This window comes from Tachyglossus aculeatus, chromosome 19 (assembly GCF_015852505.1).
Source record: "Tachyglossus aculeatus isolate mTacAcu1 chromosome 19, mTacAcu1.pri, whole genome shotgun sequence".
Lineage (NCBI taxonomy): Eukaryota > Metazoa > Chordata > Mammalia > Monotremata > Tachyglossidae > Tachyglossus > Tachyglossus aculeatus.
The window spans coordinates 23186799-23212607 of NC_052084.1; the positions used below are offsets into that span (position 1 = coordinate 23186799).

At 44.0% G+C, this 25809-nt stretch overlaps 1 protein-coding gene and 1 pseudogene across 1 annotated transcript; both read right to left on the reverse strand.

The window, feature by feature from the left end:
• Nucleotides 1-278: 278 nt before the first annotated feature.
• LOC119941031 (olfactory receptor 2G3-like) lies at nucleotides 279-1226 on the reverse strand. Its single transcript, XM_038761474.1, has one exon. The coding sequence runs from the start codon at nucleotides 1224-1226 to the stop codon at nucleotides 279-281; it is 948 nt and encodes a 315-aa protein (XP_038617402.1).
• Nucleotides 1227-20904: 19678 nt separating this feature from the next.
• LOC119940559 lies at nucleotides 20905-22453 on the reverse strand (annotated as a pseudogene).
• Nucleotides 22454-25809: the final 3356 nt, after the last annotated feature.

The following is a 25809-nucleotide window of genomic DNA, read 5'->3' on the forward strand; positions in this document are numbered from 1 at the left end:
CCACTGTTGGGTAGGTACTGTCTCTATATGTTGCCAACTTGTACTTCCCAAGCGCTTAGTACAGTTCTCTGCACACAGTAAGCGCTCAATAAATATGATTGATTAATTGATTGATTTATTGATTCAGGACTAGGAGAAGCTGTCTGGGGTCCAGGCACTCCTAAAGTTACTACTGGGCTCTTTTGTCCTGGATTTAGAGCTGAAAACTCTGGTAACATCAAAGGCTTCTACCTTTCATAGTCCTTCTCTAGGACTCTAGAACAATTTTATTCAAGATTTCAGGTCTTTCCTGAACTTTGGTCTTTTCCCAAAAGCCTTCTGAGTGCTCCTATCATGTCCTTGTTCCTCAGGGTATAGATGAGTGGGTTGAGCGTGGGGGTGATCACTGTGTAGAAGAGGGTCAGGAACTTTCCTGAACTCTTGGAGAAGGAGCTGTTGGGATGGATGTAGATGACCGAGGTCATACCAAAGAAAAGAGTCACCACCAGCAGATGGGACCCACAGGTGCCCAGGGATTTTCGCCAGGCATGGGCTGACTTGATCCTTAGTGCAGTTCTGGCAATGAACCCGTAGGAGACCACAATCAGAGCAATGGGCAGAAGGGCCAGGATCAAGGTGGCAATGAAAAGCACTACCTTATTGACTCGGATAGCCACACATGCCAGTTTGATCATGGTGGGCACCTCACAAGCAAAGTTAGGAATATGCCGGTTGCCACATCGGGGCAGGCGGAGCGTGATGGTGCTCTGGATTGCACTGTTGCCCATGCCACTCAGCCACGCCATGGCTGCCAGGCCTTGACAGAGCCGTGGGTGCATGACGGTCATGTAGTGGAGGGGCCGACAGATGGCAGCATAGCGGTCAAAGGCCATGATTGTGAGGAGAACACACTCAGTTGAGCCCAGAGCCAGGCCAACGGCGAGTTGGACTGCACAGCCTATAACTGTGATGGTCTTATATGGTCCCCAGAGGTTCCATAATAACTGGGGGATAACACTGGTGGTGAAACAGAGGTCAACAAGGGAGAGATGGGAGAGGAAGAAGTACATTGGTGTGTGGAGGTTGGGGTCTAGGTGGGTCACTACAACAATGGTTGTGTTGCCTAGAAGGGTTAGGAGGTAGGAAATCAAGATAAGCACAAATAGGACCATCTCTAGTTGGGGCTGGTCAGAGAAGCCCATAAAGATGAAGTCTCCTCCAGAGCTGCCGTTGGTCACCTCCATCATCCATCACTGCCAAGAGAAAATGAGACATTGGTGATTAGGTTCCAGAAAAAGTGGAAAGGGTGGAGCCCACATGATTCACGGAATCAGTAAGATCCTAACCCCAAACTCATCACAATTATAATGAAATCCCAGGATGGGATGGGATTCATGTTCCCATTTTCCAGATGTCAGTGAGCTTTTTCTTCCCTCATTCTCTTTTTGTTTAATACCTTCCTCAGAAAAGCAAAATAAACAATCCAATCCAGGATAATTGTTCAAGAGTTGGTGATAGAATGCATGCTCTTGTGTCAGTGTGTGTATGTATGTGAGAGTGAGGGCAGAGGATACCGTGGTCAAGGTAAGTTTGTTACAGAATCACACAGGATTTCGTACAAGAACATAAGCAACGTCATACTGAACCATATCATCCATCCACCGCTCCATTTGAATTGAACCCCTGGGGCCTAACTTCACCATGGGGCACTGCCTCATCCCCATGACATGAGGTTTTCCCACTGATCCCTGCTTCTCTCTGGGAAGAACCCAGAAGGGATATTGGGAAGGTTACCACTGTGACTTCTATGACTGTTGATCTGACCTGTGTGGAACCTGAAATCCTCCTGCTCCTTCCATGTTCTACAAAACGTGTTTCGGCATTTTCTACATTTCTCTACAAAATCTTTCAGTCCACGTTTCCCCACTCCTCAAGAATCACCAATACTTGCTCATCTATCTCCACATCAAAGAGAAACTCCTTAACCTTTGCCTTTAAAACATTCAATCCATTTGCCGCCTCTTACCTTACCTCCCTGATTTCCCACTACAACCCAGCCTACAGACTTCATTCCTCTGTTGCTGAATTGTACTTTCCAAGCTCTTATTACAGTGCTTTGCATATGGTAAACGCTCAACAAATACGATTGAATGAATGAATTAATAGTGTCAACCTACTCACTGTATCTCTATCTTGGCCATCTCATTACCCATTTCTCAACCATGTCCTGTCTGTCAAATATGACATATTGACATATGACATATTGACATACATATATCACTCTCTCCACCTTCAAACATTTTCAAAGGCACACCTCCACCAAGAGGCCTTTTCCGACTAGTCCTTCATTTCCTCTTCTCCCACTCCCTTCTGCGTTGCCCTTGTACCTTGATTTGAACACCTTATTCACTCATCCCTCAGTCCCACAACACATACATTAATGTAAATAAATAAATTACAGATATGGATCTATGTCTCCCCCTCTAGATTGTAAACTCATTTGTAATGGTATCAGTTTAGTGCTTACTATGTGCCAGGTAGTGTACTAAGCACTAGGATAGGTAGAAGCTAAGAAGATTGGGCAAAGTCCATGTTCCACATTTGGGTGACAGTCTTATCCTCATTTTACAGATGAAATAACTGAGTAAAGAGAATTGAGTTGCCCAGGGTCACATAGTGGATAGTGGCAGTGTTGGGATTAGAAACCAGGTCCTTCTGGCTCCCAGGGCCATGCTCTATCCACTAGGCCATGGTGTTTCTCAGTTGTGATCAGGGAATGTGTCTACCACCTCTGTTATGTTGTATTTTCCCAAGTGCTTAATACAGTGCTCTGCACACAGTAAACACTCAAATATATGATTGAGTTACTGGGAAGGAAGCATAGTCAACAGGGTCAGTTGAAAAGAATGAAGCATTCTAGCTGGGTTGTAATGGGAGATTACATACTGGAATGCTTAGAAACGTCCAGACTGAAGGTCATGAAGACAAATGAAAAACAAAACCCTGAGAAGAAAAATTAGAATATGGAAAAGTAACTGGTCTGTGACCTCTGGAAATTTGATATTGCCCCAACTTCAACCCTTCAGCACTCACCTATGTATCTTTGTTTTATATTATAAATTACTCATTTAACATGTCTGCTTATTTTGTATTGTATGCTCCCAAGCGCTTAGTACAGTGCTCAGCGTAAAGTAAGCACCCAATAAATGCCAGTGATTGATTGATTGTCATCATCTTTGTCTTTTTGTTTGTGTTTCTTTAAAGTGTCTGCCATGAAAACCCTCTCTTCCCTCCTTACTTTTTTTAGACTGTGAGGTTTTCAGGGTGAGGGACTGTACATAATTCTTCCATGTATTTATTTCCCAGCACTTGTTTCAGAACTTAGACCCTTTGTTTAATATATATTATTACTCCTCCTACTTTTAACGTGGCCCGTTCCACCCAGATTTCTGGACTGAACAGGAGACAACAGATTGCTGGAAGGCACAGTGAGATGACTACATCCTTTGTCATCTCCTAGTGGTCATGTTGAACCATCCAACATACCTACTTTTTCCTTCTAGCAATCTATTGTGTGTCTCTTCAATGAATCTTTGCAAATTCATCTCTGAGGTACAATATCTCCCAAATGTCAGTTGTACACTATGAAGGAAAACTCCTGGGGATAAAGAGGGGACACTGGGAAGTTGCCTACTGTAAAATAAAAGAAGGCAGTGGCTGCAATAATAATTAGGTAGAATGATGAATGGAAACAGGACTCCAGATAGTCTAATTACGTGTATGATTCCTTGATGATTGATTGAATTTTCCTAATATCTTAGCTGGAATTCTGTCTGTAGGGATTGTGTCTGGCCTGAGGGAGATGAGATTCACCAAAAGCAGGTGGCTTTGAATATGGAAGTAGGTGGGAAAAATGATGAGGAAATAGATGAAGGCCTAGACCTTTTGTGACCTAGAAAAATGTTGGGTGCCGAATAAGTTTTGAATGCTGTCTCTAGTCATTAGCACTTTGGTGTCCAAAATGTTCCACTTGAGGGCAAAACCCTTCTGCCAAATGGCTAGAGACCAGAAAAGTGCCCTATCAAACTTTGAAGGGGACAGGATATCATTCAATGATCTATATAGACAGATACAATATCACCTTTAGTTGTTTGTTGTTTGGAGGGCATAGACTATGTCTTCTAAAGTTATTATACTCTCCTAAGCACTTTGTATAATACTTTGCTCTCAGTGAATGGTAGGTTTGTACTATTGAGGAATTGATTGAAGAAGGACAAACAGCTACATTTGTAATAATTTTTTATTTGTCTCGCCATAATATTTTAAAAGGTGTTCTTGGGCCTAATTCTTCCTAGGATCAGTGGAAATTAGTCTATGCAAAGCTGCATAAAGCAGAGGTAAATAAATCACCACACTTTAGAATTTTAGAACTCGCTTCTCACAAATACATGATCTGAGATATCTCTGAATTATAGAAATAGCAACCAATGCTACTTATTTCCTTTCTTTAATACAAGAACCAGGAGACAGATTCTTCCTTGGTTTCACACTACCTGGGAAGCTGCAGTATCTTTCTCTTCTGCTAGTAGGAGGCTAAATCTCTAATGGCCTTTGAATGACCTGAAAGGGTTACTGCAGTTTCCAAGGGGTCATTTTCGGCTCATTGAGGAATTGACATCTCAGCCTCACCCTACTCCAACTCCTTCTCCCCTCCATATTTCAATGTCTAGTTACTTATCCAGGTCTAACAAACTTGTTGACATCACAAAAGTGTTTGTTATAACATATGATTCCTTGATTATTGCATTTTCAAAGTATCTTGGCTGGAATTCTGACTGTAGGGATTGTGTCTGACCTGAGGGAGCTATAACACATCCTGCAGGGAGGTAGCAGTAGTCGGGGGAGGAGGAATGGTGGGAGCCACTTGTGTTGGATTAACTTGAAAGAACAAGCCCTCCAAAGGATGAGTTCAGTAAATATTTTGGGATCCTAACCATGTCTTGTTCAATGTCACTAGTAACCAATGGGAACACGGGAAAATCATGCCAACCTGGACTTCTTTGGACTACCTTTCAAAACACTCCAAATGGGCTTCCTTCAAATAACTCCAAACTATCTTTAAAATAACCTCAAATGACTACCTTTCAAATCCTCTCAACATGGGCCACCTTTCACAGTCACCCCGGGCTACCATTAAACTATCCCAACATAACTTTCACAGTCATTCAGGGGTCAAGTTCCCAAGGGGGAATACTCATTTCTGCTAGCTCCAGTGAGGAGGTCCGATTGGTCACTCAGCACCACACAGAGCCTGACAGAGTGGGCATCCCTGACTCTAGGCACAAATGCCACACCACATCAGTATGATATACTTCCAATCTACTACCGAGAGTTTGTGGAGTCCCCTACCCAGATACACCTTGTTACTTCCTCATCCTCTTCTCTTCCATTGGCCATATTTGGGGTGAAGAAGGATTGTGCGACAAGGCTCATTGGCATGGGCGATGACATGGGCATGTTTGAAGGTAGAGGGAAAGGAACCAGTCGAGAGTGAGCGGTTGAAGATGGAAGTTAAGGAGGGGAGAAGGGACGGAGCGAGAGATTTCATGAGATGAGAGGGAATGTGGTCAGAAGCACAGGTGGCCGGAGTAGCACTTGAGAGGAGGGAGGAAAGCTCCTCTGAGGATACTGCTGGGAAGGATGGGAGAGTAGCAGAGAGTGTTGAGAGCCGGAGGGTTGGAGAAGGGGGGGAGGAGTGACTTTGGGGAGGTCAGACCTGATGGATTTAATTTTATTAATGAAGTAGGAGGCCAGATCGTTGGGGGTGAGTGAAGGAGGAGGGGGAGGAACCAGGGGGCTGAGAAGGGAGTTGAATGTACGGAAGAGCTGACGGGGATGATGGGCATGGGTGTCAATAAGGGAGGAGAAATAGTTTTGTCTGGCAGAGGAGAGGGCTTAGTTAAGGCAGGAAAGGATAAACCTGAAGTGAACTAGGTTGGCATGGTGTTTAGACTTTCACCAGCAGCGTTCGGACATATCATACATATCAGACATATCTACAAGACATATCTACTTGGTTGTCCTACTGAAACCTCAAATTAAACGTGTCCAAAACTGAACATGTTAACTTCCCACCCAAACCCTGTCCTCCCTCTGCTTTTTCCATTACTGTAGACAACACCACTATCTTCCCTATCTCACAAATCCACAACACTAGCTTTGTCCACGAATCGTCTCTCGCATTCCATCACAGTCTGTCACCAAATCCTGTCAGTTCTACCTTCACAATATTGCTAAAATCTGTCCTTTTCTCTCCATCCAAACTGCTACCATGCTGATCCAATAACTTATCCTGTCCCACCTTGACTGTGATATCTGCCTCCTTACTGACCTCTCAGCCTCCTATCTCTCACCACCCTAATCATCAATCGTATTTATTGAGCGCTTACTATGTGCAGAGCACTGTACTAATCCATACTTCACTCTGCTGCCTGTGTCATTTATCATAGTAGTAATAATTTTAATAATTATGGTATTTGTTAAGCACTTAGTATGTGCCAAGCACTGTTCTAAGCGCTGGGGTTGATGCAAGGTAATCAGGTTGTCCCATGTGAAGCTCACAGTCTTCACTCCCCATTCCCCTTTTACAGATGAGGTAACCTGAGGCAGAGAAAAGTTAAGTGGCTTGCCCAAGGTCACACAGCAGATAAGTGGCAGAGCTGGGATTAGAATCCACATTGATTCCCAAGCCCATGCTTATTCCACTAAGCCACGCTGCCTCTCTACAAAAACGTTCAGTCCTTAACACCCCACTCCTGAAGAAACCCCAATGGCTGCCCATCCACCTCCACAACAAGCAGAAAACCCTTACCATAGGCTTTATAGGGCTCAGTCATCATACCCCTCCCACCTCACCTCACAAATCTCCTAGTACAACCCAGCCTGCATACTCTGCTCCTATAGCACCAGCTTACTCATTGCACCTGAGATATCATCTATCTCATCATCAACCCCTTTTCAATACCTTCCACTTACCTGAAACTATCTCCCCCTCCATTTATGCCAGACCACCACTCTCTCCACCTTCAAAACATTATTATCAAAAAAACTTGGAGAAACTCCATCTTCTCCAAGTGGCCTTCCTTGATTAAGCCCTCTTTTTCTGGCTCACTCTCCCTTCTGTGTCATCTATGCACTTTGATCTGTGACCTTTGGACATTTGATATTCACCCCACCCCCAGCCCCAAAGCACTTATGTGTACATCTTTAAATTATTTATTCATGCTGATGTCTGTCTCTCCCGTAGGCTGGAAGTTTGTTATGAACAGGGAACCTGTCTACTAATTCTGTTGTATTGTACTCTCCCAAGCATTTAGTACAGTGCTCTGCACATACTAAATACTCAATAAATAACATTGATTGATTGATTCTGGAAGGTCAGTCTTTGGAGAGGGGGAACCAAAGGAAGATTTGGGACCCGATTTATTTTACAATAGTAGTTGTGGTAGAATTTATCACAGACATTGCTCTTTCCTGGTTTTGCTACTATCTCTCTAGCCACACGTTGTCAGTGTCTTTCACCGGCTTTTTCTCTGCCTCCCACCCCTTAACTGTGGAAGTCCATTATGGCTCAGTTCTGGATCCCCTTCTATTCTCATCCACCCCAGGTCCCTCAGAGAACTCATTCGCTTTCATGGCTTCAACTACCATCTCTAGGCAGATGATGTCCAAATCTGGATCTCCTGTCCAGACCACCCTCCTCTAAAGTCTTGCATTTCCTACTGCCTTCAGAACATCTGTTCATGAATAGCCTACCAGTACCCTAAAACTTAACATGTTCAAAACAGAATTCCCCATCTTCTTACCAAACCCTGTCCACTCTGAGACTTTCCCATAACTATAGACAACTCCACTGTCCTCCCTGTCTCACAAGCTCATAACCTCTGCATTATCCATGCTTCATCTCTCTCATTCAACCCACGTATTCAGTCTATCTGCAAATCCTATTGGTTTTACTTTCACAACATTTCTAGAATCCATTCTTTCCTCTCCAACCAAATTGCTGATAAGCTGACCCAAACACTTATCACTTCCCACTTGGACTACCGTGTCAGCTTCTACACTGACCTTCCTGACTCCTGTCTCTCCTCACTCCAGTCCATACTTCACTTTGTGCTTGATTATTTTTCTCAAAAAATGCTTAGACCGCATCTCTCTCCTCAAAAACATCCAGGGGTTGCCCTTCATTTCCGTATCAAGCAGAAGCTCTTTACTATCTTCTTTAAGGGACTTAATCAGCTCTTCCCCTCCTACTCACTCATCTCCTCCTACAACCTAACCTGCACACTTCACTCCTCTAACGCCATTTACTGTATCTCAACCTCGCCTTCTCTCGGGCGACCCCTTTCTCATATCCTCGTTCTGTATTGAAATTGCCTTCCCCTTCAAATATGGCAGCCCATCGCTCTCCTCAATTTTAAGCCTCACCAAAACCATATCTCCACTTAGAAGTCTTCCTTGCCTAAGCCTTCATTCTCTCTATTTGCTTTCTCTTCTGCAGTACTTATGCACTTAGGTCTGTTCCTTTTAAGCACTTTAATTTCCATCACAATTACCCACTCGCTCACTCACTTACTGTGTGCCAGGCACTGTTCTAAGTACTGGAGAGGATACAAGCAAATCAGGTTGGACCCAGTTGAGGTAACTGAGGCACAGAGAAGTTAAGTGACTTCCCCAAGGTCACACAGCAGACAACTGGAAGAGCCAGGATTAGAACCCAAGTCCTTCTGACTCCAGGCCTATGCTCTACCCACCATCCATGCTGGTTCTGTCTCCAGGCCCATGCTCTATTCAGTAGGCTGTGCTGCTTCCACAAACAATGATAGTAATAATTGTGGTATTTGTTAAGTGTTTACTATATGTGCTAAGCACTAGGGTAGGTACGAGATAGTCATGACATAATCAGGTCCCACGTGGGGCTCACAGTCTAAGTAGGAAGGAAAATAGGTATTGAATCCTCATTTTGCAGATGAGGGAACTGAGGTACAAAGTAGTGAAGTGAGTTGCATAAGGTCACACAGCAGGCAGGTGGCAGAGCCAGGAATAGAACCTAAGTCCTCTGACTCCCAAACTAGTACACTCTCCACTAGGTCATGCTGTTTCTCTACAGTGCTCTAAACACAGTAAGTATTCATAATTGATTGATCGATTAAGCAAGTACTTTGTACAAAAGCACTGCATTAATTGCTTGGAAAACAGTGCACAGGTGAAAATTAGACATGATCCCTGGCTCTTGAGAAACACCCAGTCTAAGAGTACAGGGAAGACAGAGGTTGGGCTAACAGACACATATGGAGGGCACACAGTAAGTGTTCAATAACTACGATTGAAAGAATCCTTGAACTTGTGTCTTTTAAGGGACGGAAACATTCTGCAGTCCATCCTAATGAGGGGTAAGGCATGAATTTTCTTAGCTGGAGTGCAACCCACAATTTCCCAGGATCCTCTAGGAACATGTCTGAAAGAGACTCATCCAAACAATAATGGAGGCTGTTTCCCAAATCTCTTAATGCACTCTGTCCATCCTATCCTGAATCTTCTACTTTCATATAGGATCAGAAGTTTAGCACTTAGAACAATCCACAATCAGGGAAAGGGAGACCCAGAGATTAAGTATAATGCCCAAGGTAATACTGAAAGACCTGTATCCAACACTCTAACCCATTTACCCAGCATAACCCTCCCTTAATGTGACCCTTCTCCTGGCTCTGTTTTCCCCTCATCCTCCTACAGAACCTCTCCCAGTTTCCCAAGTTAGCCCCTGACTCACATTTTGGAGAAAGAGCAAGAGGAATCTCCATTCACATCCACGTGGGCAGGATAAGGATAGCTGGAGGTTGCTGGGACTGCTCCATACCACCTCTGCAATCAGAGTTCCAGCTTTGAGTCATGGGTAGTGATTGGATTGTAAAATTACAGATAATGGTGAGAGAATCAATCATACATTAGAGTGTCTCCCTCCTCCTGATGTGGTAGATTCACTGAGAACCAAGGGAACAAAGCATATTGTATCTTGTGACAGCCATTTCTCTCTAAGAAGTGAGGAGAATCCTTGGATAGATGAGGAAGGATGGAACTGACTTTGCTTTATAGACAGGGGAAGGACTGTTTTTTCTCCATGGAGACTGAGCAAGGAATTGCTCTCAGGGGCTTTTCTCTCTATCTGAAAGGGTCAGATGCAATTTTCAACAGGGTAGATTGAGGTAACATCACCAGATAATCTTCTAGGTAGTGAGATTAGGAAGCACTGTAGGGATCACTGGTCTGTGGAGATGGATTTCTCTTCCTTGGAGATCCACAAAAACTGGAGAAGCTCCAATCAAGTCAGTCATACAGTGATAAACTGAAATCTGCAATTCTCTACACCATTTCTATCTTTGCACCGTTCAACTTCTAAAGGCCCTCCACCCTTCTCCTTTCTGTTCAGAAACCTGGTGTGATGGGAAACTGGGATGATCAAGGCCATTAAAATCTCTGGGTTCCTCTTGGGGGTTCTTCAACAAAGAGCCCTGCTTAGGTGGAAGAAGAGTATTGTTAGATGGAGCTTGGATTCCCTCAAGGTCAATACCTTGAGGGAGGCAGTGGAGATACTGTCACATGTTGCCTCTACAGAAGCTAAAGGCCTGGGGGACCCAGTAAGCCAATTATCATAAGTAGCTGAGGTGTCCTGAATAGAGTCTCTAGGTAGAGAACTGACGAGAAAATAGTTTCTATCCCAAACCCGTTCCCTGACCGCTGAGATCATAAAGGACCATAGTGCTGAGTAACACACTATGATGCCCATCTACATAGTCATTTCCTTGTGAATTTCTTGGGGTGGAAATGGGGGTTAAAGGATAAGTGTGGAACTAGTGTAGACTGGCTGGGGGTTTCCCCAAATTCACCATTACCCAAAGAAAGGGGCTGTGCTAGGTTTGGCCTTAGTACAGTATTTGCGCTCAATGCATAATGCTGATGTTGATGGCAACAATGAAAATGATGATGGTAATGATAATAATAATGTACATAAAAATAATGAAAATAACAGTGACCAAAGTGATCTATTAGAAATCTTAATGAATGGGTGTTTTAACCTATGGTATTGTTACAACACAGATGAATTTCTGAGTTTCTGTCCATATTTCAAACCTAAAAGAAAAAATCAACTTTACTTGGCTACCCATTCCTGATAAAAAAATTCAAGGCATTTCACTAACAGATAAATCAGATAAACAAGAATTCATTAAGCTTAAGTTTTTCACTACTGAGTGAATCTTGAATGTCAAGAAGCAGCATGGTCTAAAGGATTGAGCACGGGACTTGGAGTCAGAAGGACCCTGGCTTCTAATCCAGTTCCAAATCCACTCTCGCTTTCACGCCACACATCCAATCCGTCACCAAAACCTGCCGGTCAAACCTCCACAATATTGCTAAGATCCGCCCTTTCCTCTCTATCCAAACCGCTACCTTGCTGGTTCAATTTCCCATCCTATCTCGACTGGGTTACTGCATCAGCCTCTTCTCTGATCTCCCATCCTTCTGTCTCTCCCCACTTCAGTTTATACTTCACTCAGCTGCCCGGATTATCTTTGTACAGAAACGCTCCGGGCATGTTACTCCCCTCCTCAATGATCTCCAGTGGCTGTCTGTCAACCTACGCATCAAAACCTTCTCACTCTCGGCTTCAAGGTTCTCCATCACCTCGCCCCCTCCTACCTCACCTCACTTCTCTCCTTCTACAGCCAAGCCCGCACCCTCTACTCCTCTGCCTCCTCACTGTGCCTTATTCTCACCCGTCCCTCCATCGACCCCCGGCCCACGTCCTTCCCCTGACCTGGAATGCCCTTTCTCCACACATCCACCAAGCTCTCTTCCTCCCTTCAAAGGTCTACTGAGAGCTCACCTCCTCCAAGAGGCCTTTCCAGACTGAGCTCCATTTTTCCTCTCATCCTCTCCATCCCCCTCGCCCTACCTCCTTCACCTCCCCACAGCACTGTTATATATTTGTACAGATTTATTACTCTATTTATTTTACTTGTACATAATTACTATTCTATTTATTTTGTTGATGTGCATAGAGCTTTAATTCTATTTGTTCTGACGATTTTGACACCTGTCTACATGTTTTGTTTTGTTTTCTGTCTCCCCCTTCTAGACTGTGAGCCCACCGTTGGGTAGGGACCGTCTCTATATGTTGCCAACTTGTACTTCCCAAGCGCTTAGTACAGTGCTCTGCACACAGTAAGCACTCAATAAATGCGATTGACTGATTGATTGATTTAATGGCTTGAAAGAGTTACTTTAGTTTCCAAGGTGCCTCCTTCACTTCAGTGTGGAGTAACTAGGACAGAGAAGAATGGACAAACTTGGATGCCGCAGACTCACCCTACTCCGATTTCTCCTTCCCTCCTCATTTCAGTGGTTACTTCCTGGTTCGGGTCTAACAATTTACAGACATCACCCTTAGTCCCTTCAATGTATAATACATCCTGCAGGGAGGCAGCAGTAGTCAGGGGGAGAAGGAGTGGTGGGAGCCACTTGTTTTGGATTAACCTGGAAGGACAAGCCCAACAAAGGGCAAGTTCAATAAATATTTTGGGATCCTAACCATCGTCTTGCTCTGTGTTACTGGTACACAATGGGAACATGGGAAAATCATGTCAACCTGACATATGGAGACCTTCTGCAACATCCCCCTGAACCGTCAGCTTGTCCTCTAGACAGAAAGCTTATTGTGGGCAGGGAATCTGTTTTCCAATTCTATTATACTCTCCCAAGTGTTTAATAATGTGTTCAGCACACAGTTAGAGCTCAATAAATATGATTGATCGATTGATTGATTGGCTGATTCCTAAGGAATAGATGAAGTAGGCCTGGAGATGCAGCCTTCTGGTAAGGGATGTCATTTAGGAGTAGAGGTGTAGCACTTAGAACAATCTACAGCCAGAGAAAAGGATATCCAGGGATTAAGTGAGGTGCCCAGTGTAATTCAGCAAGATCTGGACCCAACATTCAAACTAATTTATCCAGCATTTTCCTTCCAAAATGAGGCCCTTTTTCTGTTTGCTGTGGTTTCAATTGTAGAATCCTCCCATTCTCCCACAGAACTTGCACCCTTAGCCCTCAACCCCCACCCTTCACCACTGATTCCAGGTTAACCTCTGACTCGCATTTTGGAGAGAAGAGCAAGGGGAATCTCCATTCACACCCATCTGGGCAAGGTAATGACCCCTGGATATTGCTGAGACAATCCCATATTGCATTTTCATTCAGAATTTCAACTTTGAATCATGGGGAGTTATTGGATCATTACATTTAAGAGGACGAGGAGAGGTGAAAGCTTACATTAGAGTTTTCCCTTCTTCTTTCTGATATGGAAGATTCCCTCAGATCAAGAGCCTAGAGGAAATTGGATTTTGTGGCAGCCATCCCTAACTCTATGAGAAATGAAGAAAATCCTTTTTTAAGAGGGGATGAGTGGAACTGACTGTGCGTTATGGGCAGGGTCAGGATTGGAGTTTGGGATAGGTTAAGGCTAGGGTTAGAGTGATAGAGTTAGGGTCTTTCTCCATGAAGGCTTAGTGAGAAATTGCTTCCTGGGCATCCTCTTTCTATCTGAAAGGGTGAGAAAAACAATTTCATCAGAATGGAATGAAGAAAGTCCTCCAGAAGCTCTTCCTAGGTGATAAGAGTTGGAAGTACTGTAGCAGTAAAAGGACTGTGGAAATGGCTTCTTTTTCCTTGAAAATTCATTAGAATGGAAATCTCTAACTACTGTGAGGGTCAGAGGAAGGGGTGATACCAACAATTCGCTATTCTGTTTTCTGTCCTTGCACCGGTGGTTCCCTGAAGGACCACTCTTTCCTCTCCTTCCAAACTTACTATGTTAAACCAATCATTTATCTTACCTCGCCTTGATTACTGTATCAGCCTCCTTGCTGAACTCCCTGCCACCTCACAGTCCAGTCCACACTTCACTCTACTGCCCGTATCATTTTTCTACAAAAGCATAATCCGGGCTCCACCAACTGACTGCTGTGTGACCTTAGGGATGTAAAATGGGGATGAAGACTGTGAGCCTCATGAGGGGCTTGTATCCAACCCAGCACTTAGTACGCTGCCTGGCATATAGAAAGTGCTTAACAAAAACCACAATAATAATAATCATCATCATCATTATTATGGTTGTTATTATTTAGGTCATATTTCCTCACTCCTCAAGAACCTCCAGTGGTTGCCCATCCAAAGGCTTTAAAATGCTCAATCGCCTTGCCCCTTCCCACCTCACCTTACTATTCTCCTACTATAACCCAGCCTACATACTTTGCTTCTGTAGTGTTACCCTTCTCACAGTACCTCCATCTCGTCTATCTCATTGCTGACCACTCACTTTCATCCTGCCTCTGGCCTGTAATAACCTTCCTCCTCATATCCAACAGACAAGTACTCTCTCCTCCTTCAAAGCATTATTGAAGGCACATCTCCTCCAAGAGGCCTTCCCTGACTAAGCCCTCCTTTCCTCTTCTCCCACTTGCTTCTGCGTCACCTTGACTTGCTCCTTTTATTCAACTCCCCTTACAGATCCCCAGCACTTATGAACATATCTGTAATTTTTTTATATTAATACCTGTCTCCCCCTCCAGACTATAAGCTCACTGAGGGCAAGGAATGTGTCCATTATAGAGTAAGATTGTGTTCTCCCGAGCACTTAGTATAGTGCTCTTGCACACAGTAAGCACTCAATAAATAAGACTGACTGACTAAGGAAGCAGAATGGCCTAGTGGGTAGATGAGGTGTGCAGTTTGCACCTTGCATAAACACCAAGTTAAATATAATCCCCTTTGGTATACCGCTTCCTGTGATCGCAGGTGAGGCAGATAGATAGGCTCCTCAAAGACCTAAATGTCGATGCGCCTGCGGGGGTCTGAGCAAGATGTCTTCTAAGAGCAGGAGGCAATGGTGCTGTAATTGGTAGATAAGGGCCATTTACACGGAAGAATGGTCAACAAGCTAATTAAACAGGCTGAAGGGAAATGCCTGATGCTGCTGCTCCCTGCAGCGTGGCTCAGTGGAAAGAGCACGGGCTTGGGAGCTAGAGGTCATGGGTTCTAATCCCAGCTCTGCCACCTGTCAGCTGTGTGACTTTGGGCAAGTCACCTAACTTCTCTGGGCCTCAGTTACCTCATCTGTAAAATGGGGATTAAGACTGGGAGCCCCACGTAGGACAACCTGATCACCTTGTATTCCCCCCCAGTGCTTAGAACAGTGCTTCGCACATTGTAAGCACTTAACAAATGCCATCATTAATATTATTATTATTATCTGAAAGGGCAATGGAGACAGCCTGGGCAGAGGGGAACTTCTGCTGGGTTGCCGGCACTGGTCTCGGTCCATACTTGGCTGCTCACTGTCCTCCGAAGGGAAGGCAGGGGTGGCTCGTGCCCGAGAGACTTCTTGGCTGGCAGGAGGAGCCCCATGCCAGGACGGCCTGTTAAGGACCTGAACACCAAATGGGACTGATCATCCTGCAGTTGGAAATTCTCAATGTCCCTGGGTTGAGGGCTTACCAGAAGCAGGATCCCTTACTATTAATGTTTTTTCTGTATGTTAATAAACGCTTTCTTACTGTGGTACTGAATATCGTGCTTCATTCCGTTGATGAAGCTGAGTCATGAACCGTCCCCATCGCCAACTGACTCTACTGGTTTGTAACAATAGAGTAAGGGCCTGGGAGTCAGAATGATCTTGGTTCTAATTTCAGCTCTGCCACTTATCAGCTGTGTGACCCTGCACAAATCGTTTCATTTCTCTGGGCGTCAGTTATCTCATCTATAAAATGAGTATTGAAGCTGTGAGACCCTTGTAGGGCAGGGACAGTGTCAAACCAGATTAGATTGACTCTACCCAGGCACTTAAAGCAGTGTTTGACACATGGTAAGCCCTTAACAAATACCATCATTATTAAAAGTCCTGTGAAATACCCTTTCCATCTCTTCCCAGAAATCCACTGTGAAGGGAAACGAGGGTGAACAGGGCCATCAGAATATCTCGGTTCTTCTCAAAGGTTCCACAGCAAAGAGTCCTGGTTAGTAGAAGGAGAGTGAAAGGAAGCAGTGTTTTCTAGCAGATAGAGCCCGGGTCTGAGAGTCAGAAGGATCCGGGTTCTAATCTCGGCTCCACCACTTGTGTTCTGTGTGACCTTGGGCAAGTCACTTAACATTTCGGTGCCTCAGTTTTCTCATCTGTTAAATGTGGATTAAGACTGTAAGCCCTATGTTGGACAGGTACTGCATCCAACTCGATTACCTTGTGCCTACCCCAGAGCTTAGTACAATTGCTTGGCACATGGTAAGTGCTTAACAAACACAGTTCATTTATTCATTTTATTTTTATTTCTGGAGCCTCGATTCCATGAAGGTTAATACATTGGTAGATTCAGGAGATTTTATCACATATCTGCTCCGCAGAAGCTTCAGGCCAAGGGGAGGCATTGGAGCAATTATCATGAGTCACTAAGGAGCTACCTTAAGTGGATTCCCTAGATAGAGGGAGAGAATTTTGAACCTGGCCCTGCCCTTACCTCTGAGTGCCCAAAATAACAGAGTACTTAGTTGCTCATATATAATTATTTTCTTGTGATTTTCTTGGGGTGGAGCTATGGTTGCGGAAGATGCATGGGGCTACCTGGCTTGGGTGGGATCTTTCTCACATTAAATATAAGCCATAAAAAAGGAACTGTGCCTGTTTGGTCATTTGATCTTTTTTTATGTTATTGTGCTCACAGTGCTTACAATGCTTACAACGTGCTAGGCACTGTACTACGCACTGGGGTAGATACAAGCTAGTTGGTTTGGACACAGTCCATGTCCCACATGGGGTTCACAATCGTTAACCCCGTTTAATGACGAAGGAACTGGGGCATGAAGAAGATAAGTGACTTTTCCAAGGTAACACAGCAGACAAGTGGTGGAACTGGGATTAGTACCCAGGTAATTCTAACTCCCGGGTCAGTGCACTATCAGTAAGCCATGCTGCTTCTTTAACTTCTGACTGTGGAGTTTAGTACAGTACCTGTGCTCAATGCATGATATTGATACTGATGAATGCTGATGATCTTGATGATGTTGAATACGATAGAAACATAATTTAAAACAGTGACAAAATACACTGATTAAACATCTTGGGGGTTTTAATCTATGGCATATTCACATCCAAAGGTGACAGTTTATGAGGGTTTGTCAATATGTAAAATACTTTTAAAAATATCAATCCTAATTGACTACACCCTCCTGGCTACATTCAGAGGGCTGCACTATCAGATCCCATCTCTGTCACCTTTGTGCTATGTGACCTTGAGCAAGTCACTTCACTTCTCTGGGCCTCAGTTCCCTCATCCGTAAAATGGGAATTGAGACTGTGAACCCTATGTGAGACAGGGACTGTGTCTAACCGGATTATCTTGTATCGACCCCAGCATTTAGTACAGTGTGTAGCACAGAGTAAGCACTTAACAAATGCCATTAAAAAGATTACTTACATAAATGATAATCCACTGCACTTGATGTTCCCCTATTGAGTGAATTCCATTAGAGAGGTTTTCTTGTATTAACGGGATTGGAAACAAACCATAGCTTAGCTGGCTAAATTGGACAGAACCATAGAGGTTATCAAAGCAATTGTCTACCAGGTCATGGCTCTGTGACACAGGAGCAGCCCTATGCTGTATTCACTTTGGCAGTAGTCAGTCTTTCCACTGGGCTGGAATGCCCTCCCTCCGCACATCTGCCAAACTAGCTCTCTTCCTCCCTTCAAAGCCCTACTGAGAGCTCACCTCCTCCAGGAGGCATTCCCAGAGTGATCCCTCCCCTTTTTCCTCTCCTCCTCCTTCTCCTCTCCCCATCGCCCGCCCTTCCTTTGTCCTTCCTCTGCATAATGATGTGCATATAGCTATAATTCTATTTATTCTGTTAGTATTGACACCTACTTGTTTTGTTTTGTTGTCTGTCTCCCCCTTGTAGACTGTGAGCCCGTTGTTGGGTAGGGACCGTCTCGATATGTTGCCGATTTGTACTGCCCAAGCGCTTAGTACAGTGCTTTGCACACATTAAGCACTCAATAAATACGAGTGAATGAATGAATTAATGAATAAGTATATAAAGCCTTTGTGTGTCTTCACAGTTGTCTACACTCATGCCCCCATACTATTTCTTCTGCTCTGTGCCCAAGCAGGAACTTGGCTGGCATGGAAAAAAAGAGTATAACTGGCTCTGAACAAGACACTAGCATTAATAAATCCTTCATGCTGGTTTTCCTTTCTGTAGTCCCAGATCTAGGCACATCTATAGATGTATACCTGACTCACAAGTATTTGTGATGGGTGAATTTCAATCAAATTCGTTATAAAGTATTTAATATGATACTTTACTTTAATAAAGTAAATACTTTAGTAAAGTATTTAATATGATCAATGAACAAGGCCCCTAGCAATTGCTAAGTAAATATGGCTCTCCTAGTATTCCACTAGAATTTTTAGCTTATTTTTAGCCACTTAGGTAAGTGAAAGCCAATCTTTTTGTTGGTGGTAGTGTTGAAATATGGTGATATTTATTGAGTCTCCTGTAAATAAGACACGAAAAATGAAAGGACCGAAACGTTTTATGAACAATATTTAAATACTAATACTCTTTCCTTTACTCTGCTCGCACTTATCCAGACATCTAGCACTTTCAGGGGGGTTTATATGCAAAAATATGAATTTATCCATTTGCAGAATGATAGTATATAAAAATCCAGACTAGCAAGGACATCTGTAAATGTTTAAGTAGCCAGGTTTTGCATATGAACAGAGCCTGGATAAAGAGTTTTTATTTTAGCTCAAGTGACCATGGTTAGCGGTTCCTCCCCAGCAGATGGAGAGATGCAACTCAGATGCATCTTCAAGCAGCTTCCCCTAATCAATTTCAGAGAAGTGTTTGGCAGGACCACGATAGGGCTAGAAGGCAGGGTAAGTGGGTTTGCAATGAACTCTATTTGAAAGAGGAACTGTGTACAGTTTGGTTATCTTGTATCTACCCAGAACTTAGCATTGTGTTTGGCACATAATAAGGACTAAATATATGTTGTTGTTGTTGTTGTTATTATTATTCACAGAATTGCATAGTGGATGTACTTCCTAAACGACCTGTGCAGCACATTTTGACATCAAACTAGAAACAACTAGGTTTAACCTCAATTAACCTCAATAGAAAGCACAGATTGTTGGAATTATTGTGAAAGTGGACAAATTGACTCCTGATTGTAGGTCCATTTAACTTGTGAGATAACATGTGTGCACACAGTTTAACTATAATATGCATTTCCTTTACATGATTTAGATATTATGTAATGGAAACATCAGAGAACACTGTGTCCACACCCTCAATCAATTAATCAAACCAACCATTCAATGACATTTACTGAACACTTACTGTGTGCAGAGCCCTGAAGTAAGTGTTAGGGAGGTATCATACAGTAGAGTGGGTAGGCACAAACCCTGTCCTTCATTAGTTTGCAACCCGAGTCATTCTGGAATAACACAATTTACAACGTGGAGTACGAAAATTTGGAAGAAATAATTGTATTCTTGTATGGGTTGTCGGTCAAGGCAGGATGCTGTTTTGTTTTGTTTTAATGGTATTTGTTAATCATTTCCTATGTGCCATGCACTATATTGAGTATTCATTCATTCAATCATATTTATTGAGCACTTACTGTGTGCAGAGCACTGTATTACTGAGGTAGATACAAGTTATTCATTCAGTTGGGTTTTTTGAGCGCTTACTGTGTGCAGAGCATGGTTCTAAGTGTTTGAAAAGTATAATTCAGCAATAAAAGGACACAATCCTTTCCTACACTAGGCTTACAGTCTATAATGGGGGGAGACAGACATTAAAGCAAGGAAACAAGCATCAATACAAATGAATGGAATTATAGGTATTGTCATATATGCACAAGTGATGTGGAGTGGAGAGAGGGGGTAGAGCAAAGGGAGAGAGTTGGGTTGACGTAGAGGGGAAGGGGAGCTGAGGAAAAGATGAGCTTAGTCTAAGAAGGTCTGTTCCTTCCCACGTTGGATATTGTCCATGTCCCACATGGGGTTCATTGTCTTAATCCCCATTTTCCAGATGAGATAAATGAGGCACAGAGAAGTAAATTGACTTGCCCATGGTCACACAACAGACAAGTGTTAGAGCTGGGATTAGAATCCAGGTCTTCCTGACTTCCAGGTCTGTGCTCTATTCACTAGACATGTTGTTGTCACACCTTCCAGCCTTCAACTCAGCCTTGCTCTATGCACTGTAAAGTACTTTGTGTATTTGAATTTTACAGTATTTAATGCAGTAGAATGACAATGAATGGCATGAGTGCAAAGCATTCTATTATTGGTGGTCTATTATATAAGGCGACTTTTATGTAAAAATTCCAGTCACGGTAATATCTCCAAATCCTGGAAGCTCTATCCCATTCATTCCCATTGAGTCAGTAGTGGTTATTGTGAAATTTTCTCACAAGATGATAGTCTTGAAGAACACAACCCCCATGTTAAAGAAGGAAAGACTGTATACGAATTCTGTCGGTGTAAATCTGGATAGATAGAATAATATTCATTCGTTTTTGACCCCTTGAAGGAACAATCAATCAATAATATTTATTCAGTTCTTATGGTTTGCAGAGAACTGTACTACGCACTTGGGAGAATATACTGATCTCTTCCCACAAGGAGCTTACACCCTAGAGTCTAGTTGGATTTTTGGCCAGTGCTTAATTCTGATTGGGGGGGGGGGGGGATTGACCCCCATGCTCATTTCAGTCCCTGACCAAACACTACCAGTATTGGATTCTTGAATTCAAGTTTCCTTTGAAAGGCAGTCTTTCCACAACAGCCTCCTCACTGCCCCCAGCATGTCCTTGTCCCTCAGGGTGTAGTTGAGTGGGTTGAGTGTGGGGGTAACCACGGTGTAAAAGAGGGTCAGAAACCTGCCTGAAGTCTTGGAGAAAGAGCGGTTGGGCTAGATGTAGATGATCGAGCTCATGCCGAAGAGGAGAGTCACCACCAGCAAGTGGGACCCGCAAGTGCCCAAGGCTTTCTGCCAGGCCTGGGATGACTTGATTCTCAGCACGGTCCGGGCAATGAACCCATAGGATAGCATGATCAGGTTCATGGGCAGAAGGAGCAGGACAAAAGTGGCCATGAAGAGCTGGATCTCATTGTCTTTTGTGTCCACACATGCCAGCTTAATCAGTGCTGGCACTTCACAGAAAAAGTTAGTAAGGTGTTGGCACCCACAGCGGGGAAGCTGGAGAGTGATGGTAATCTGAATCACACTGTTGTCCAGACCACTGATCCATGCTACAGCTGCCAAAGCATGGTAGAACCGTGAGTGCATGATGGACCTGTAGTGGAGGGATCGACAGACAGCAGCGTAGTAGTCAAAAGCCATGATAGTGAGGAGGATGCACTCAGTTGAGCCCAGCGCCAGGGAGACATAGAGCTGGATGGCACAGCCCACAGCAGTGATGGCCTTCGATGGCCCACACAGGTTCCATAATAGTAGGGGGACGGTGCTAGTGGTGAAGCAGAAGTCCATGAAGTAGAGATGGGAGAGGAAGAAGTACAGGGGTGTGTGGAGCCTGGGGTCCAGATGCGACACCACAGTGACCTCACCTTGAGCTTCAAGGCTCTCCATCACCTCGCCCCCTCCTACCTCACCTCCCTTCTCTCCTTCTACAGCCCACCCCGCACCCTCCGCTCCTCTGCCGCTAATCTCCTCACCATGTCTCGTTCTCGCCTGTCCTGCCATCGACTCCCGGCCCACATCATCCCCTGGGCCTGGAATGCCCTCCCTCTGCCCAACCACTAAGCTAGCTCTCTTCCTCCCTTCAAGGCCCTACTGAGAGGTCGCCTCTTCCAGGAGGCCTTCCCAGGCTGAGCCCCTTCCTTCCTCTCCTCCTCGTCCCCCTCTCCATGCCCCGCATCTTACCTCCTTCCCTTCCCCACAGCACCTGTATATATGTATATATGTTTGTACATATTTATTACTCTATTTATTTATTTATTTATTTTACTTATATATATCTATTCTATTTATTTTATTTTGTTAGTATGTTTGGTTTTGTTCTATGTCTCCCCCTTTTAGACTGTGAGCCCACGGTTGGGTAGGGAGTGTCTCTATATGTTGCCAACTTGTACTTCCCAAGCGCTTAGTACAGTGCTCTACACACAGTAAGCGCTCAAAAAATACGATTGATGATGATGATGATAATGGTGTTCCCCACCACGGTCAGGAGATAGGAGGTCAAGACAACCACAAATAGAATCACTTCCAGCTGTGGCTGATCGTAGAAGCCCATTAGGATGAAACCTTCTCCAATACTGTTGTTCCTCATCGCCAGCATTCTTTTCTGGGAGGAGAAAGAAATGGGTTCTTTTGGAAAGATTGATGTAGTGAGATCTGAGATTTCTATTCCCCTTGAAGAAAATGAGTCAAATGTGACAACGAGATCGTGGTTGGGAATAGAATAAGAATCATCTCCTTATCCACATATATTTAATTAATGACAAATTACACATTTAACCTCCATCTTCAACCGCTCACTCTCCACTGGTTCCTTCCCCTCTGTCTTCAAACATGCCCATGTCTCTCCCATCCTAAAAAAAACCTTCTCTTGACCCCACCTCACCTTCTAGTTATCGTCCCATATCCCTCCTACCATGCCTTTCCAAACTCCTTGAACGAGTTGTCTACACGTGCTGGCTCGAATTCCACAACACCAACTCTCTCCTTGACCCCCGCCAGTCTGGCTTCCATCCCCTACATTCCACGGAAACTGCCCTCTCAAAGGTCACCAATGACCTACTGTTTTCCAGGTCCAACGGCTCCTACTCAATCCTAATCCTCCTCGACCTCTCAGCTGCCTTCGACACTGTGGACCACCCCCTTCTCCTCAACACCCTATCCGACCTTCGTTTCACAGACTCCGTCCTCTCCTGGTTCTCCTCTTATCTCTCTGGTCGTTCATTCTCAGTCTCTTTTGCAGGCTCCTCCTCCCCCTCCCATCCTCTTACTGTGGGGGTTCCCCAAGGTTCAGTGTTTGGTCCCCTTCTGTTCTCGATCTACACTCACTCTCTTGGTGACCTCATTTGCTCCCACGGCTTCAAATATCATCTCTACGCTGATGACACCCAGATCTACATATCTGCCCCTGCTCTCTCCCTCTCTCTCCAGGCTCGCATCTCCTCCTGCCTTCAGGACATCTCCATCTGGATGTCTGCCCACCACCTAAAACTCAACATGTCCAAGACTGAACTCCTTGTCTTCCCTTCCAAACCCTGCCCTCTCCCTGACTTTCCCATCTCTGTTGACGGCACTACCATCCTTCCAGTCTCACAAGCCCACAACCTTGGTGTCATCCTCGACTCCGCTCTCTCATTCACCCCTCATATCCAAGCCGTCACCAAAACCTGCCGGTCTCAGCTCTGCAACATTGCCAAGATCCGCCAAACCGCTCCATCCAAACCGCTACCCTGCTCATTCAAGCTCTCATCCTATCCCGTCTGGACTACTGTATCAGCCTTCTCTCTGATCTCCCATCCTCATGTCTCTCCCAACTTCAATCCATACTTCATGCTGCTGCCCGGCTTGTCCTTGTCCATAAACGCTCTTGGCATGTTACTCCCCTCCTCAAAAACCTCCAATGGCTACCAATCAATCTGCGCATCAGGCAGAAACTCTTCACCCTCGGCTTCAAGGCTCTCCATCACCTCTCCCTATTTATTTTTCTTTTTATTTTATTTCGTTAGTAAGTTTGGTTTTGTTCTCTGTCTCCCCCTTTTAGACTGTGAGCCCACTGTTGGGTAGGGATTGTCTCTATATGTTGCCAACTTGTACTTCCCAAGCGCTTAGTACAGTGCTCTGCACACAGTAAGCGCTCAATAAATACGATTGATTGATTGATTGATATTTACTCATATTATTGTCTGTCTTCCCATTTAGACTTTGAGCTCATTATGGGCAGGGACCATGTCTGATAATTCTGTTGTATTCTCTCAAGTGCTTAGAAGAGTGCTCTGCCCAAGTAAGCGCTCAAAAAATTTCACTGATTTATTGATCTTCATTCTTGAGCAAGGAGATTCTCCCAGATTCTGTGGAGTTTTCCTCTCCTTCTCGTTGCTCCCATTTCTTCCACCTCAGCCCTTTCTATCCAGGCCTCCCTTAAAATCCATCTATAGTAATCAGTGGCATTTAATGAGCCTCTACCACACAGAAAGCACTGTACTAAGTGCTTGTGAGCATATACAACCTTAACTCTACCTCTGGCCCTTTAGGAGCCTACAAGCTAGGGGGTGGGTAGTTGGGTATTAAAATAAAATACTGCCTAGCAGGTAAATGGCCTGGGGATAATTCAGTACAAGTGAATGCTCTTTGCCCTCAAGGACTTTGCAACCTAATGGGTAAAAGCCCATATTTTTGTCCATTAAAACAGGAAGACTAGGAAGAAGAAAAGGCGAACAACTAATAGCCCAAATGTGTCAAAATGACAGAAGAATAAATGATTGAATATGCAGATAAATATACATACGTGCATAAGTGCAGAGGATAAGAATAAAGTATATGAAGTATTAAGTGTGTATGTTGTGTTGATCTGGGTAGGATGCTGGAGAAGTCTTCCTGAAGAATATGTTTTTTAGAAGTACTGAGAAAATGGAGAGAGCTATGGTTCAATAAAATTGGGGAGAAAGAGATCCAGCCTGGGGCAATAAAACGATTGAGGAGTTGGAGGAAGGAGACTTGAGAGCAAGGTGCTGTTAGAAGGTGAGCTTGGTATGAGGGAAAACTGTAAACTGGTGGGTAGTGGAGCAAAGGGAGCTAAGACATTAAGATGGGGAGAACCATTAGAGAGCCTTGAAGCCAGTTGTAAGGAGATTTGGGTTTGGCTTCGTAAGAAGTGAAGGATTGTGTTGGAGGTTTCATCTGTGAATTTAAGGATATAAAAACATTATTTTACTGGGTCATAACTGGGCCTAGCAAGTCCAGTATCCAGCTCCAAAATTGGCAACAGCATATCTCTAATAATTATATCTACATCCTTGCCAGCTCCCCTTCCTCATTATTCCAGTATGAACTTCATGTCCACGAATTCATCCAAAATTACCTCTAAAATAGAGCATCTAGTGGGTATTATTCATACATCCTGAACTAAAATCTGAAATTTATTCCCTGGAATCTCCATCTATTTTCCATTCCTGATGGGTCTAACTAGGACTATTGTCTGCAAAGGGCTTTGGAGAAACAGGGTTTGTAGTGGGTGGCCTGTAGGTGGGCATTTTAATTACTTGAGTGGATTGAGATGAGGAACTGCAGAAGCCAGTGGGGGAGAGGTAAGGGGTGGAAATTGGGAGGAAATGGACATGAAGCCACTTTGCAGGGATAGAAGGGATTCTCAGTTCTGAGTGAGTTTGGAGTCAACTGAAAATCAAAATCATTTTGAAACTATACAATATGCAGATGTTGACACGCACACTGACACACAAATGCCCATTTTAAAGTCAATTTCCATTAATCGCACCAATACCTCTTGAAAAGTGAATATCTGAACTCAGAGAAAGCTTGTAAATCTGAAAATAGCCAGGGTCTAGGAGTGAGTTAATCAATAGTATTTTTAAGTACTTACTGTTTGCAGAGCAGTGTACTAAGTGCTTGGGAGGCTACAATACAAAAAAGTTGGTAGATGTGATCCTTGCCAACAGGGAG